General features: G+C 46.7%; 1 protein-coding gene across 6 annotated transcripts in view; it reads left to right on the forward strand.

The window, feature by feature from the left end:
* LOC118237513 (regulator of G-protein signaling 3-like) overlaps window positions 1-15,565 on the forward strand; it is a 121,172-nt gene that overhangs the window by 41,516 nt on the left and 64,091 nt on the right. For 5 of the 6 annotated variants that reach the window (XM_035436293.1, XM_035436292.1, XM_035436294.1 and 2 more), the window contains 3 exons: window positions 81-164; window positions 5,197-5,308; window positions 7,394-7,437. In XM_035436293.1, coding sequence (XP_035292184.1) covers window positions 81-164; window positions 5,197-5,308; window positions 7,394-7,437 — 240 coding nt within the window. Of the gene's footprint in view, window positions 1-80; window positions 165-5,196; window positions 5,309-7,393; window positions 7,438-9,122; window positions 9,331-15,565 lie in introns of those variants that run through there. The other variant, XM_035436297.1, reaches the window with a different exon arrangement.

Raw genomic sequence — 15,565 nt, forward strand, 5'->3', positions numbered from 1 at the left:
TGGTGCGTTCTTGTGGACTGCTGTGACTCTAGAGTATTCGTGGGGACTGTAGTTTACTGATGTGCGCCTCTGTCTTGCAGCCGCTGGACCTGTGCAGCCCGTCGCGAACGCTGGTGCTGTCGGAGGAGATGGTTCTGCATGAGAGCAGGCACCTGTCTGTCAAGGTAAATGCTCAGTAGGCTGCCGTCTTCACTCCTGTGTGTGTGTGTGTGTGTGTGTGTGTGTGTGTGTGCACGTGTGTGCGTGGGCGTTTGTGCACGTGCATGTTTGCACGTTTGCTCCCAAATTGCTTAAATGTAAAATAAATTTTTTGAGCCTTTCCCAAAAACCTTTATTGCCCTTTACAGCAGAAAGTGTTTTGCTGTTGTTCTACCTTGTCTTGAAAGACTAGTCGACAGCAGAATTATTCTGGCTTGCCTTTCTTGTTGAAGTGCAAGTAAGGCCTCAAAATTGTGTGAGCCCGAGTTGGGCAGCAGAGCATCGAGATGACTGTGCCCAGAGGATACAATTACAGAGAACCATCAGGAATGGACTGCGAGAGAATATCATTTTAACGTTCCTGAAAAACAGTCTGTCCAAAGATATTTTCTGTACACAGCATAATGCTGGCACTTAAGCATGCTTTTTTGTCCTTCTGTCTGGATCAATAAGTTATTCACAAGGGCTGGAGTGCATCATCTTTTACAGAACTTGTTTTTTTTTTGCCGTCTTGCTTTTCATGGTATATGTATGTTGAAAATGGCGATGGGTAACTTGAATTTTGAGGTGTGACGTGATTGGGGTTTTTTTTTGGTACCCTGTAGCTCAGGCAGATGGAACAGGGAGTAACCGCATTGCGTATGCTGCATAAAGCGTCCTGTTATTTTCCACATTAAAAGCGTGGAGCGGGCTGGAATGTGTGAGGTAGCCAGTGCGGAGTCCCGCAGGGCAGCAGTGTTGTCCGGGGAAGGAAGTCCAGCTGGACGCTCATGCTGCTGAGGACATGAGTACAGTGTTAAAGAATGGGCTCTTCAGCTCCAATGGGGCCTTCTGGATTGGGTTATTAAAATTTCATGCATTTCTGCTTTTTTTTGCGGTACTGTACGTATGTGACGCATGGGATTTTTTCTAATAAAGAAAGGGATAAGGGTGCGTTTTCCCATACACACCCTCGTGCACTTGTCAAACATGTGGACGATAAGCAATTGCGATGGCAGGACAAATTATTTTTGCCGAATTATGTCTTTTTTTTTTAATCCACGAAGCCAAATGAACAATTTGGTCTCATGAAAGTACACTCTTTCCGATATGCATTAATGCATCAGATTTAATCATTTCCAATGAAGGTAGAGTCATGCTGTGTTTGTGTAATTCTGAGCGCTTGGACTTTACCCAAATACGTGTGGGACGAAAAGGCCCTGCAACATTATTATTGTGCCGGCAATTCTAAAGCAAATCTGTTTCCTGTAATCACTGTAACTGCTTGATCTACAATAACAATGTCTTGGACTAAGCCAATTAGAGTATTGTATCACTGGGGGAGAAATGCTTGCAGTCAGTGCCGTGTGCTTTGAGTTCTGAGAAGCGGTGACAGATGAGAGGGGCGTTCTCTGTGTTTTCTGTTTGGGGTTTTCCCCGGTGTGGTCGACCATGTGCCCCGCTGTCTTTCGTTTAAGTCAGACGTGTCTTTTTATGAAGATACTGCACACCGAACCGCGACCTGTTCGCGATGGTTTGTCATCGCTCTCGTTCGCCCTACGGTCAGACGTGTCCTTTGCATATTTCTACAGTGCGTGGAGTTGCTATGGTTACCTTCCTGATAGGGTCGTCGACGGACGATCGGACGATACGAACACAAAAATGTTCAGAGTATTTACGCCGGCGTATTTCCCTTAGTCACAGTGCTGTCCGGCCGACGTGAACATCCTAGCACTGCAGAACGTCTGCTCTTCCCCGTCGGTGTCCAGGACGTGATGAAAATATTTGCACAACTGAGGCACATTTAAAACATGAGAAGCCTTTTTTTTTTGAAGCCAGTAAGCCAAATCAACTGTTTGGTGAGTTGAGCAGCACTCTTTCCGCAAGGAATCGCGTGCTGATGTCAGGTTTAGCACTTCAGCATGTTTATTGCAAAGATGGCGGTCGCGGCGGGCATGGTGTCCTCCTCCTTCCTCCTTTCCCATGGACCACCTTTCTTATCGCTGCTGCCTCTTCCTCCTCTTCTTTTACCCTCATTCCTTTTCAAGTGCCCAGAATGTCAGAAAAATGCAGGCTGGTTGTAAGTGGAGGGGGGTGAGTCGGATGGAGAGACAAGCCAGGACAGTCCAATCAGGGAAAGGGGGGGGGGGGGTGTTTTCTCAGCATGTTTTCGGGCACAGGCACAGCGGTGCCATTGTGATAATATTGTGTAAAGGAAGTGCGTTCTTGCGGAGAGGAAGGTGAGGGGGTTTGTTTGCGAGCCTGAGGCCTGGGACAAGCTGGGCAAAAAAAAAAAAAAGGTGGGGGGGGCTTGGAGAGTTTGTTGGGTCAAGGGGGCGCCCATCTCTGCCAGCCCTACCCGTGGTCAGCCCACTCTTTTCCCAGGCCTGTCACCATAGAAGAGACAAAAGAAATCTTCTTGCTTCCTTGTTCTGAGTGATCGCTGTGGTCAGACCAATAGCAGGTATCCTCAAGCGACACAGATTCCGAAGACTTTCTCATTCCAACTTCGACTTATTGGGTTATTTCTTTGCCCCTGTGAGGAAGGTATAAAAATATTTGGCAGCTACTGTTTTGTTCGTACTTGGCCAAGTTTGCCTAAGTTATGAACTTATTTTTGAGCAATTGTGCAAGTGTCCACTCTCTAGTTTAAGTTTTTTTATAATAGACATTGTCTGCTGAAACTGCTGTGTGGTAAGCTATTTCCACAGTAGTGACCAGTTTGGTAATTTTCAGTTAACTTTGGTGCTCACTTTGTGAATGAGCCAAAACCACGAACCATAAAAACTGCAGCCTTTGGCTATCAGAAACGGAGCGTGTGGCAAGCAGTCTGTGAGACGGCATCAGAGGCCGTAAGTTCAATGGAAGTTCTCCATGCGACCCAGAGGTTGTGCTCTGTGCTGGTATTCCATTTTTTTTAGCAGATAGTCTTCCCTCCTTTTTGCATTCTTAATTTTTCACTATTGTTTTACTCATAAGGAGAGGAAGCAGAGAGAGTAACGTGACGGGACAGTGCCCCTGCAGGAGCGGGGTTTTTGTACATGACTTCTGAGCCTGCCGCCCTGCAGACCATGCCAAACGTCCTGCCCTCCGTTGGCTTTGCACCGCGGTGCGGTTTGACCTTTACGGTGTACCCAATCGTGCTGCAAGCAATATCCGGAAGGGAAGTCAGTGGTGCATTCTCAGACAGTTTGTGAACTAAAGTTTGTTAGTGTCATCACAAAAGTACTGAGAACTGTCTGCAGTCTGCTGGATACCTGCCACTCTCCGGCTACTTAGGCAACTACCAGTCCAGCCACCTGAAACCCCCACCAGAGGCTGGGGTCATTGGCTTCCCTGCTCCCTTGGCTACTCCTGCAATCACAGCAGCATCCCAGTTCTTCTGAGCTGCTTCCCCTTTGAGCTGTGCTCTTCCTGGGCAGTGTTCATCATTCCTGTGGGCGCTCTTGAATGGCTACTGCGACAGTTCTACGCTGGCTCACATTGGCTAAAGAGAATCCAAACCGCTCCACTCAGTGGGCTCTGGCTACACCCCCAGTTCCAAAGTCCACCAGTCTCATGGTTCCCTGCCTTGTGTCCCTATTTCCCCCTTTACCAGGGTCTCTTCCTCATAGCCAGCACTCCTCCATCGCCGCTGGCTTGCCTGTTCAGCTTGCTGCGGTGCAGAGTATGCACAACAGTCACACTTCAGCTCACAGACACCAATCCACACTTCATTCTATATGTTTCTCTGGTAAAAAGAAAAAAGAGCAGGAAAAAAAAATTGTCCGTGGATCACCAACAGAAATCTAGTGGTGTGATGCCGCTTGTAACACCATTTGTCACCATGCTGGCCGATTCTTCAGGCAAGCAAATTTTTTAAATTACTGGAACTCAAAAATATATGAAATGGTTAATTTACAAACAAGTAAAAAATGCAGGCACTCTTACTTCATTAGTCAGGCATTTACATCTAAATTGTTTGGACACTTTAGGAAAAAAGTAGGTAAAAGCTTTGCTACAAAGCTTTTAGTGCCCAAACCCTGTCACCTTGTGCAACTCATGTCTTGTCACAGTCATGGGAAAGGCATGATCGTCTTGCAGTAAACAATTAGTGATAAATATAAGCTGTGTGTCTGTATGTATTTAAATCCGCATTTAACAACAACGCAGGCTTTTAGTGGCCATATTCTGTGCGAGCAGTTTAGTAAAGGTTCCATATGGGCAAGGGTTCCATCTGAGGCAGGGTTCCGTCTGAACAAGGGCTTCGCCCCATGCTGCGTTCTATACAAAGAAGGATTCGGCCTGAGCGAGGGTTCTGCTTGAGCCGTGGCTCAGCGTGGGGATCAGGGGGCGGGGTGGAGAGGAGAGAAACTGGGCTGGAACAATGAGCTTTTTCTTGTCCCTTTGTTGGATTCTCCAGTGACAGGACACACCAGCGGCTCTGCCAAGAGACTCCAGAAAAAGGCAGGAAGGAAAGTGGTTTGGGCTTGGAGTGCGTGCCCTGCCCTGTCTCCTCCAAAGTCACACGCTCCTGCAGGCCTCCTCTGTACGCCTGCTCAGCTCACCCGCTGGGCCGCGGCTGAACTCGCACGTTGCCGTGACCAGCCAGTGGGGATTCTGCTCATTTCCCAAAGATCTGGAAGAAATGGGTTTAGTGAATGAAGCACATGAGATCTTGAATGGAGGAGATGTTGCATTGGGTCTGCCAGAGGCAACAGCGTTAAGCTGGGCCAACTCTTCATTTGATGATGCTGTAGAGAGGCTATGGCAGAATAACTGGGGTGAATATTAAAACTCTTCATGGCCCTGTCAAGACAAATTGAGCTGTGTGTGTGTGTGTGTGTGTGTGTGTGTGTTTTTGTTTGCTTGCTTGCATGTTTGTTTGTGAGATTAGTGTAATTGGTGATTTTCTGTATTTTCTTGAGGTTCCATGGACAGCAGCGAATGAGGCTGTAAAGTTTTGAAGCCGACCCACATGCGATGCCCAGTAGCACGCCCTTAAGGTGTTAACCCCGCCCTGTGCATCTCCCCCTCCAGGTGACGGTCTTCATCTACACCGACCTGCTGCTGCTGACCCGTGAAGACGAGCCAGGCCGCTGCAATGTGCTGCAGAACCCCCTGTACCTGCACAAACTCCGCCTGCAGGACGGTGAGGCTCCGCCCCCGGCCACGCCCTCTCCACACACTCCCTCACAGGGACAGCCTCTAACTCCGTAACCTCTGTTCTTCTCATGCCCGCCCACACACAGAGAGAGAGAGAGAGAGAGAGAGAGCCCATCTGATGTATGAGACTACTTCAAAGCTATCACACAATGTTTTGGGAGGAAAGTAGCCAACTTCAGTAAATCAGAAAAGGCACAGTCACTCCTTAAAACTGTGAGTGCACAGCAACAAAGCGGCAGTCACAGCAGAGCTAACTTCTTAATGGTTCTACACGGCGTGCGCGTGTGTGCTTGTGTGTGTTCGTGTTTCACGGTGCGTCCGCGTGCGCTAATGTGAATGTTTTTCTTAATGGGCGTGTTTGGGGGCGACCCCACCCTTCCATTGTTGCCGGTGCGGGGGGCTCGGCTCAGGAAAGAGGCGCCAGGCTGGTTGCTGGACGAGGAGCCTCCCTTTGTTTTGGGGACGCGGGGCGGGGCCGCGAGCGGCCGCGGGGGCCATTGTTCCCCGCAGACACGGCAGCGGCGCGAGGCTCGCGATGTACAGCGGGACAGGGCCTGGTGGGCGAGGGCGGGGGAGGCGGGGGATTCCGGTGACCTTCCCAACCTCCCACAGAGGCAGCGTGGGAAAGCCAGGCAGGAAGGCGTGAGTCGTATGGGGGCTGTCGGTGAGGGCCAGTTGCAACATGGGGGTCAAAGTTCACCCAGTTTATTTTCAGTGCTGAAGACTCCTTCGGTCCCATAGTTCAGGGGTCGCTAGATTACCTCTCAATCCTACATCTTTAAGTTAAGGAAGTCTTCAGCTTTAATGCACAGATTACTCCCTCACTTCGCTCTCTCCGGAGCTGGAAATGCTCCAGCTTTTACGTACAAGCTGGGCAAGGTCCGCACGTGCCACTGGTGAAGGGAGACGGCAACAGCTTCTGAAGACCTTCCACGACTCCCCGCTAGCCGAGTCTTCCTGATGAACGAGGCCCCCCTCTGCTGGCACCTGAAGGGAAGCGCAGGCTGTGACAGTTTATGCAGGGATGTGGGCGAGACTTGCAGAAGGTGCAGACCATCTGTGAAAGTGACCCAGCGATCAGCGGCGATGTTGAGTCGCTTCGCTCCTGCCAGCCGCAGAGCCTCGCCGCATTGAACAGATGCTTCAGGCAGAGCACACAAGCCAGGCCGCTGATCCGAACGCGCTGATCCGAACGCGCTGATCCGAACGCGCTGCTCTTTGACTGTATTTTAACTGGCTTTGACCAGGGCTTTGTTATTGTGCCTTTTTATAAATACTGCTCAATATTTTAAGGGATAACTCTGTAATTTTCATTTTCAGTATTGTCCTTTTTGACGTTTTCCTACCCGATTTAGCATTGTGTCTGGAAAGCTGTTAATTTCAGTTGTGCACTTAAGTCATTAAATTTGGCTCAGAAAGACATATTTTCATTTTCAGAAAATGCAACCTGTTATCATGAAAAACATGGCCAGTGTACTTTTTACCAAATTTACTTCCAAACGGAGCAAATTGTTCTTTTTGATGGGGACTATGTTCAGTATTTTGGTGCCGCACCAAACTACTTTCCACTTATTGAAAAAGCAACCATTATCATATTATAAAGTTGTTTCGTGAAAAGTACAAAGACCAGATTCTTCGTAATGGTGAATTATGCTGACCAAAGCTACAATATGTCTCTGACTTGTTTTAATGAACTTCTATGACTGGCACTGGCTAGATGAACAATAAATGTTTGTGGGATAAAATTTATTGAGTTGGTCAAAAACATTATCGGACTTCGGTTTTGATCTCTTCATAGGATATGTTGATGACACTGAAAAAATGAAAATGACCTGTGTTATCCTTCAAGGAAGTGATTTAGGTGAAGTAGCTTACTCAAGGGCACAGCAGCAGTGCTCCACCTGGGATTTGAACCTGCAATTCAATATCCTATTGTTCAGTCACTACATTACACTACACTACACTGACACCTGACTGGACAGAGATGGTTAGTGACAGCAGTGCTTGGACTCATGAGCACATCTCATTCAGGACCCTCTCTCTTCTTCTGTCTTTTTCTCTTTCTGTGCAGATCCCACAGAAGAACTGAGGTTCAACATCGTCCACATGACCGAGGTGAGTTGAGGACTCTGGGATACTGGAGGTCCGTGGAGCAAAGAGCTTATTGCACCGTAAGCTGTGACCCTGCCTTTGTTGTCGCAGTTGTTTTTAATCTCGTTATTTGAAAGCGTAAAAGGATGAATCGCATCCTCCGCTCAGTGGGAAAACTGCCCGAGACAACCCTGCTTTCAAACAGAAACCCTCCGAGGCTTCGCTTCCTCTCCCTCGGTCTCTCATCCGCCCTCCCCCTCCCCCTCTCCCTCTCTCTCAGCGAAGGGAGTTGGCCTAATTTCACATTTCTGCCCGTTTTCACCTTGGATGCCCCGATCGCGCAGCGAATCTCACAGGAGCCGATTCGTCAACGTGACATCACACCACGTGCAAATGCGCGTATACCTACACGCAAGGACACACGCGCGCACACAAAAGCGTACTTGCACACACTCCTTGAGATTGAAAAAGTACCCATGGTTAGAAATTGAAATCCTCTTCGGTCTGTGAAATGTGGCCTAAGGAAGTTTGTCCCATTAACCAGTGAAGGGGACATGGCACAGCTGTTTGCCTGGTTCAGTAACCAGCGACGCCAGCTCTCAGCTAGACCTTTGAGAGAAGGGGCGGAGCCAAGAATGTTCTGGCTAGAGGCATGATGTAATCTCTTCTCCTTATCAGCTTCTCTTCCTCCGTCCTGGCCCAGCATGCATTTCTCCAGTGCCATGCCTCAGGGCTTTCCAAACGCGGACAAAGAAACGACCGCCCTTTATGGCATGTTTTGTTTGTATTGTCGTCTTTCATACATTGCTCATTTCAGACTTTCAGTTAAAATGAACCTTGTTTGATGTGCCCGTTCTTGCTAGCGAATGTGATTACGTTAATTACTAAACGCTCCTTTGTACTGCACCAAATAGGTTAAATAAAGGTGTTGGCTGTTTTATTGTGGAGATGAGGTCGGGGGTTCCCAGTCAGAGGGTGATAATATTAAGGGGGGGTTTTGAGATGAAGATTTTGGCAATCCCTGCATTTGGGGACAGCTGCTCTGGAACTGTAGCGATGCACCCTGAGAAGTAGTGAAGCAGAGGGGGAAACGACTGTGCATGAGACTGTGTGGGGCAGCGGTCCGGGAAGTGGACTAAACCACAGGGGCGGGACACTCATCCAGTGCTGCACATTTCCCTCCTGTGAGAGATTCAGCACTTCGATGTCATCTAAAAAGGAAGTAAGGGTATGAATGAACCGATGAATCAAAAAAAGTGTTAAATAAAAGTCTGCCAACGAAAAAGTTGTTAAGTATCCTCCATGGAGACATCATGCACCGGGGGGCAGGAGCACCCCAGTTTTGTAAGTAATAATACGTTGCGGTTGGCTCATCTGTAATTGCAGATGATGTGCTGCCGCACGCTCCCTCAGGGTTAGGGCTTCCCCTTTGCCCCTTGGTCAACTGGGCGGCCTCCACACACGTTGCCCGTGGGGTCCACCAGTCGCGGTACGCGTTGGCGGGAATGCGTGCGTTCAGTTTCCGCGCTGGGCGCTTGGTGCAGCTCATTCTTCAACGGTCTCGCCCATGCCACGTCTCGCGGCCCGCCGACCGCGCGGTCCGTACGACGCCCGACCCGTTTCCCGCGTCGCCCCCGGCCGCCACCTGACGGACGGTGTTCTATTTTAGCCGCGGCTTTAAAAAGAGCTGCGCTAACCCAGATTTGCTCAAACCGGGAAGGAGGCGGAGAGCGAGAGAGCGAGAGAGAGAGCCAGGAGGACTTGTGGAAGAGCTTTAGCTGGAGTTTACTCGCGCCCTGCGCCGCCGTCGCCATGGGCAACCTGTCGGACAGACCCAGTGCCCGGAGAGCGAAGGGGGGGAGGCTTTCACGCCCTGGAGACTCCCTCCAGCAGCACCTCCTCTCCGACTGTACAGATGTGAGTGTCCCGGGGCGGGTGTGGCGTGTGCACTCGCGAATTTGCGAAAGCGAGCATGTGCAGAAATGTGTGCGCAAGTGTGTTAACACGTGTTGTACGTGTTTGTGTGAGTACTGCTGAGTGTGGGTACGTGTGTCGTTCAGTGCTGTAGTGCTGCAGATGAAATGCATTTTGAGGGACTTGTAACTCGCTTGGTACATAAGTGTTTACATGCCTCTTTCCCTCTGAGGCTGTCATCTCGGGAATAAAAGGAGCCGGCCAGCGACAAGTTAGCCGCCGGGCAGCCAAGTGGTTGGCGAACGTGTCGTCGTTACCAATTATAACATACCGCAGCACTCAAAGCAAATCTCATGGATTTGTTAGGATTAGAGAGCAGGTAGTTTTTAGCCTATCCTAAGATTTCCTATAAAATTTGTCCTGCTTCATGTATAATTGAATTTCAGATAAAAATTTGCTTAGTTAATGTTGGTTGTTTGTAAGGATGAGTATCGGAGGCTGTCGGGTGCACGATCTTGTCAAAGCAATGGTTTTGAGTGCAGTGACATGCTGCGTGGTCTGGTATCCAGTATGATGTGGTACCGTATCCATTATGGTCTGGTATCCAGCAAATCCCTCATCCAGCCCTACGGGACTTCACGTGATTGGCTGTCTCGTCTCCCTGGACGCGACCATGCCTTTATGCTGTGCCTTTAATCTCCACGGACACGGTCATCAAGCTGTCGGCGTCCCCGGCAACCCTCGCCGCGACTCGACATCCGATCCATCATTCTCTTATTGAAGCCCTGCTGTTCAAACTGCACTTTTCTCACGAGAACCCGAAGGCTTGGCTCGCGACTGCGTTGGCTCATGACCTCAGCCTCCTTTGTTAGGGGTGAAATTAAAACTCGTCGAACTGAGGGGTAGTTTTAGATTAAGGAATAAAAGTGACGGCGAACGTGAATGGTGAGGTAAATTTGAAGACGCTATTTCGGTGTTGGGAGCACCGTGTGCCCGGCCTAGCCTTGTTTCTAATTGAGCGGCCGCCTAGGGGGAGCTCTCAGGACGAGGCAGGCCTAGAGACTAGGAATGACAAGTGTCAGCTATTTTAATGGCTGTTATGAGGATCGGCTATTTTAAGCCTGTCTCTCCTGTACGAGGGACGCGTAGACTCGCAGTGAGTGACAGTGGGTGAATCGGAGGGGACACGATGGAGACCCTGCCATCGAGACTGAGGGACCGTGTGGAAAAGGAGGGCAGACTGCTAAAGGTGGTGGCGGTGAAGGAAAAGGAGGAGTGTGTGACTTCTTTCTGTGTGCGAACTCATTTTGACATAAATGTGTCTTTTTGTGAGGAGTTAGTTGTCAGAATGGTGTGATCTTGGGCTGCAGTCTCTGCTGGTTCGTATGGTTGAATGGTTTCCTTTCAGTCAGCAGCCTCTCTCGGCCTTGGAAACAAGATGTGCAGTCTCTTTAGCCAATCAGTGACTTAAAGTGCTTAAGTGCAGGAACAATTAAAAAACCAGCAGACCCCGCAGTCCTCCAGGGTTTGAGTTTGGACTCCCTGATGCAGAATCGTGGATGTCCCGGGCATGTTGGCACCTGTCTGCAGCGGTCGATAGAGAAATTGAAATCCCCCCCCCCCCCCCCTCTGTCTGAGCCCTGCTGTTCGTCCAATGGCACTCTTCCTCCATCTTTCTTTCTTATTAACTAACTTGTGCTTTTGTCTTTTACCGTCATACCACCTGCAGGTTCAGTGTGGAGGTTTTTCTGTCATTTAATGTTGTAGATGTTTAAGTCAGCGCTGTTAAACAGCCATGCAAAAATGGCACAAAAACTGTTTTCATTTTTTTCAATCTTCTGTAACTTAGCTATTTATTAGTTATTTACATAATGCAGTTTAATTCAGTAGAATGACATAGTTCAGAGGATGTTGGCCTGAACATTGCAGTTTGAGTGCTGGTTTTTATTATTACCACTTTATTCTGAAAGAGTGCAGACTTGTGCTTTTAAATCACTATGATAATGTTCTTGCTCATTAAAACCGGGAAAAGTATTTTTTTAATTGAATCTGATTATTTTGCCTCTTTGAAGTCCAAGAAATGAAAAATTCCTCAGGGAGCCCTGCTGCCCCAGCACTCTCAGTGGAAGTGTGATGGATTGATAATTGCCAAATTTTACTCAAAATTGAGAGCTGATCTGGTTGTTTTACTCGTCTGTGGTTTAACACAACCCGAGCAAGTTCCATGTGTTTTCTTCTGATCTCACTCTTAAAAGTTGAGAAATTTCAAGTTCACCTCTGATTGTCCATTTGTTAGTTTTGGTTTGCTGTTCTAAAGCTGTCCCCTCTAGTGTACAGTTAATCGATTCTGTTTATTACTGGTTGGGTGGCCTGATTGGGTAGCCAGACTGCCTCTTGAGAGAATTAGCCTTGGGCCCTGGTTAAATGTGTTTGCGAAACTGGCGGTTGTAACTAAAAGATCTGTGCTACCCATGAAAATGTTTTGTGTTTACTGGCTATTTCTGTCGATGCTTTCCTGTGCTTCAAGTTGTGTTCTGAATGGGTGTTTGTTCCTATGTGTTTGTTCCTATTTATTGAGGTCTTAAGAAAGGACAGTTTGTTGATAATCTATCAGTTGAAGAGTCATACAGGAAGTAAAAATAGCTGCAGTCTTGGTGTTGGTTCACAGAACTGGTGTCTGTAGCTCGGAGGAAGTCAGAGCCGGGTGAGTAATGTATTGATGTGTCACTGGTGCCCCAGGTGGGAACCCTAGCCCTTTGACTGCGATGTGGATGATATCTGTTCATGTGAGTCGTGTGCGAGAATGAAAGGGAAAGATAAAGAGATGCGCACAGACAGGAAGAGAAATGTTTCACTCGGCTGAAAAATAAAATTATCTTGTTTCATCTTCCATTGTTTCTAGAAAACTGTCACATTTGTACATTGCCAGCTTACTCTAAAACTGCTTTCTTCTGTCTGAAGTTCTGAAACATACGTAACTGAAGTGTTTGTTATCATTTTGTAATTTGTCAGCAGTCGCACAGCAAAATTGGTCCAATCTCAAATAAAAATGGTTCTATTACCTATTCAGTTAGCCTCTACTATCTGCTGCATTTGTTATTCTGCCTAATTTGTAAGTCATTCTTTGAATTCCACGCTTTACTACAGATATTACACACGTGTTATCTTAAATTGAATTGGAATAGAAACGAATCAGCTGTACAGTTTTTCACCTATGTATCCAGCTTATTTCTACATTTGGTCTCTTGCAGCAGGACACCATTTTGTTCTTGCCAGCCCCTGCATTATTGATTGAAGAGTTTGATTTTGTCCACCTGACATGCACACACACATACGCACACAGTGGTATGTGTGTGCTGCACCAGAAGCTTTATTTCACAGCAGAATGGGGAATGGACGATTACAGTTGGCATGGCAGGGTTTACTTTTCTTTCACGTGACCAGTGCTTGAGAAGAGCATTTCACTCACTTTCTGTGTCTCTTTCTTATTTTGTCCCTTTCTTTTCATTGGCCCGTCTCTCTCTCACGCACACACACACACAATATTTCCTTCCATCTAATTCACCGTATGTGCATTCCTGTGCACGTATGCACGCAAGCACGCACACACGCGCACGTCCATGTCCACCTTATCAGTGCTGAAGCAGAGCCTTCCGCTCTGTTAATATTTCCCTCCATTTCACAAAGCATGTGCATGCTTATCCGTGTATTCTGCTCCCCCTTACATTTTCTGAAAAGGACTTTGAAAAGGAAATCGACTCAACTAACAATACCGATAAAAACAAATCTCTGAGTACGCTGTCATCGTTGCCTTGCTCCGTTAGGGAAGATGGCACTTAGTGGCATGGCAGTACAAGTGCAAGTGTACCTGTCTCTTTGTTCTCCAAATGACCTTGGCAAGGCCGTTGAGTGTCTATTTTTTATTGTTTGCATTTCAGCTTATTAATTCCAGGGGGTTGGTGTAGTAGACAGTTTTCTATTCATCGCTATTATCAGAAAAGGGAAGCGGGCGATGCCCTGTCGGCTGGTGATTTACTGTAAGGCCTGGAAACGGGCGCGGCCTGTCTGTCCTGTCTCGTCGAGGCACGGGAACCGAAGTGACGCGGGCCGGGTTGAAAAGGAACGTTATTGGATTTAACGGACAAATGTTTCAGTGCGGGATTAAAGCGGAAAGAGTAAGTATTTAATTAATCAATGCTGTAGCATATTAACCCGGTTCTTGGGGCTTGTGATGGGCAAGGTACGTTGGATTTGTGTCCCAGGGGACCGTCTGGTCTTGCTTTCATGCTGGTTTTCATGCTGGACTGCATTTACTGGGACCAGTGTGTAACAAAAAATGTTTTTCAAAATCAGTCATTAATTAGGTGGCTTTGTTTGGCTTTCTAGTGGCCCTTCCAGGTCATTTTGTATGTCGGGGTGGGTGGGGGGGCAGGGGCTACCTAAAACTTTTAGTTTTTTACTTTAGTTCCTTGGAAAGAAATCGAAACGATGTATCCTGCAGGGTTTTGTCTCCCGTCTGCTATCTGTTTTGATTACGAGGATATCTTTTGTGCTTCCTCCTCCATTAAAGATAAGATATTCATTATTGACTGGGTTTAAGACCTTGGTGCTTGGAATAGGATAGGATGTACTTTAATTGGAAATCAGTATGCTGGCCCTGGAAACATTTGCTGGGATATTAATAAACTGTACATTCTGTGTTACTGCATTCCTCTGTTTGATTTTTATTAGAGGAGGAATGCTTGTCAGAATTGTACTTTTATAACCAGACAAGTGATAGGTGTGGTTGCTGCCCCAGCACCACCAGCAGAGACATTAGTTTGCTTTAATACATAAAATGGCTTTAGGTGGGATTGTAGAGGAAATCTATATATCTGAGAGAATTTGTTATTTTCTCTGTCACTCTTCCTTGGTTCAGTTCAGCATTGCTTTGTCGGCTGCTGAAATTGAAGCACTTTTGCAGAAGCAGACATACAATTTCAGATTACGTTTGAAATGCATTATATAGCCACAATTGCGTAGTGTGATATACGGTGCTGTGAAAAAGTATTTTCCCCTTCCTGATTTCCTCTATTATTGCATATTTGTCTCACTGACCTGTTTCAGGTCTTTTGATAAAGTATATTTATAGGACAAATGGAAACTGAGTAAACTCAAAACACGTTTGAAAAATAATTGTTACATTTATTTAATGAAAAAAGTTAACCAATTAACTATATTTAATTCATAATTGTATTAAGCTGAACACAACAAGGCTTGATGGCAGCCAGCCGTGTTGAATCTAAACCTTGCACATATTGAACCTTTCCATTAGAATAGTCGCCACAAAGTTTCAACAAGCGCAATCACGATCAAAGGAAATTCCAGAAGAGATGTTTAAATATATCAGCCTGGAAATGGTTACAAAGCCATTTCTAAGGTTCTAGGACTCCACCAAATGGAGAACACTTTGAGCAATGGTGAATCTTCCCAGGGTGGCAAAATTTATCCAATCCAGGAAGTCACAAAAGATCCCAGGAGAGCATCCAAACAACTGCAGGCCTGTGTAGCCTCACCCTAGGGTCAGTGTTCCATCACTCCACAATAAGAAAGAGACCGGGCAAAAATGGGATTCATGGGAGAGTAGCAAGGCAGAAACCACTGTTAACCAAGAGAAAAATCAATGCTCATCTCACATTTAAAAAAAAAGCACCTGGATAATCCAAGCCTTTTGGGATGATGTTCTATGGACAGAGGAGTCCAACATGTATATTTTTGGACTACACAGATCCCATTTATCTGGTGTAAGACAAATACAGTATTTTACAGTCAGACCATCATACGAGCAGTCAAATATGGTGGTGGTAGTGTGATTGTGTGGAATTGGATGACTTGCCATTATTGAAGGAACCATGATTTCTGCTCTGTACTAGAAAATTCTTAAGGAGAATGACTGGTCATGAGCTGAAGAGAAACAAAATTAAAGTTTTGGAGTGGATATGGGTACTTTTTCTCATTAAATAAATGAAATTATAATTAAAAATGTGTTTTATGTTTCCTCAGGTCTCCTTTGTCTAATATTACATTTTGTCGAAAGATCTGAAACCAGTCGGTGATAAATATGCAATAATAGAGGAAATCAGGCAAATACTTTTTCACAAACTGTATAATATCTTCCTCTCCGTTTCTTTCTTTCTTCTCTGAACTGGAAGTCATTTGTTAACAAACAATAGAGTGTCAGACAAGGGACTGCTTTTCA

The sequence above is a fragment of the Anguilla anguilla genome, chromosome 10 (genome assembly GCF_013347855.1).
Source record: "Anguilla anguilla isolate fAngAng1 chromosome 10, fAngAng1.pri, whole genome shotgun sequence".
Taxonomy (NCBI): domain Eukaryota; kingdom Metazoa; phylum Chordata; class Actinopteri; order Anguilliformes; family Anguillidae; genus Anguilla; species Anguilla anguilla.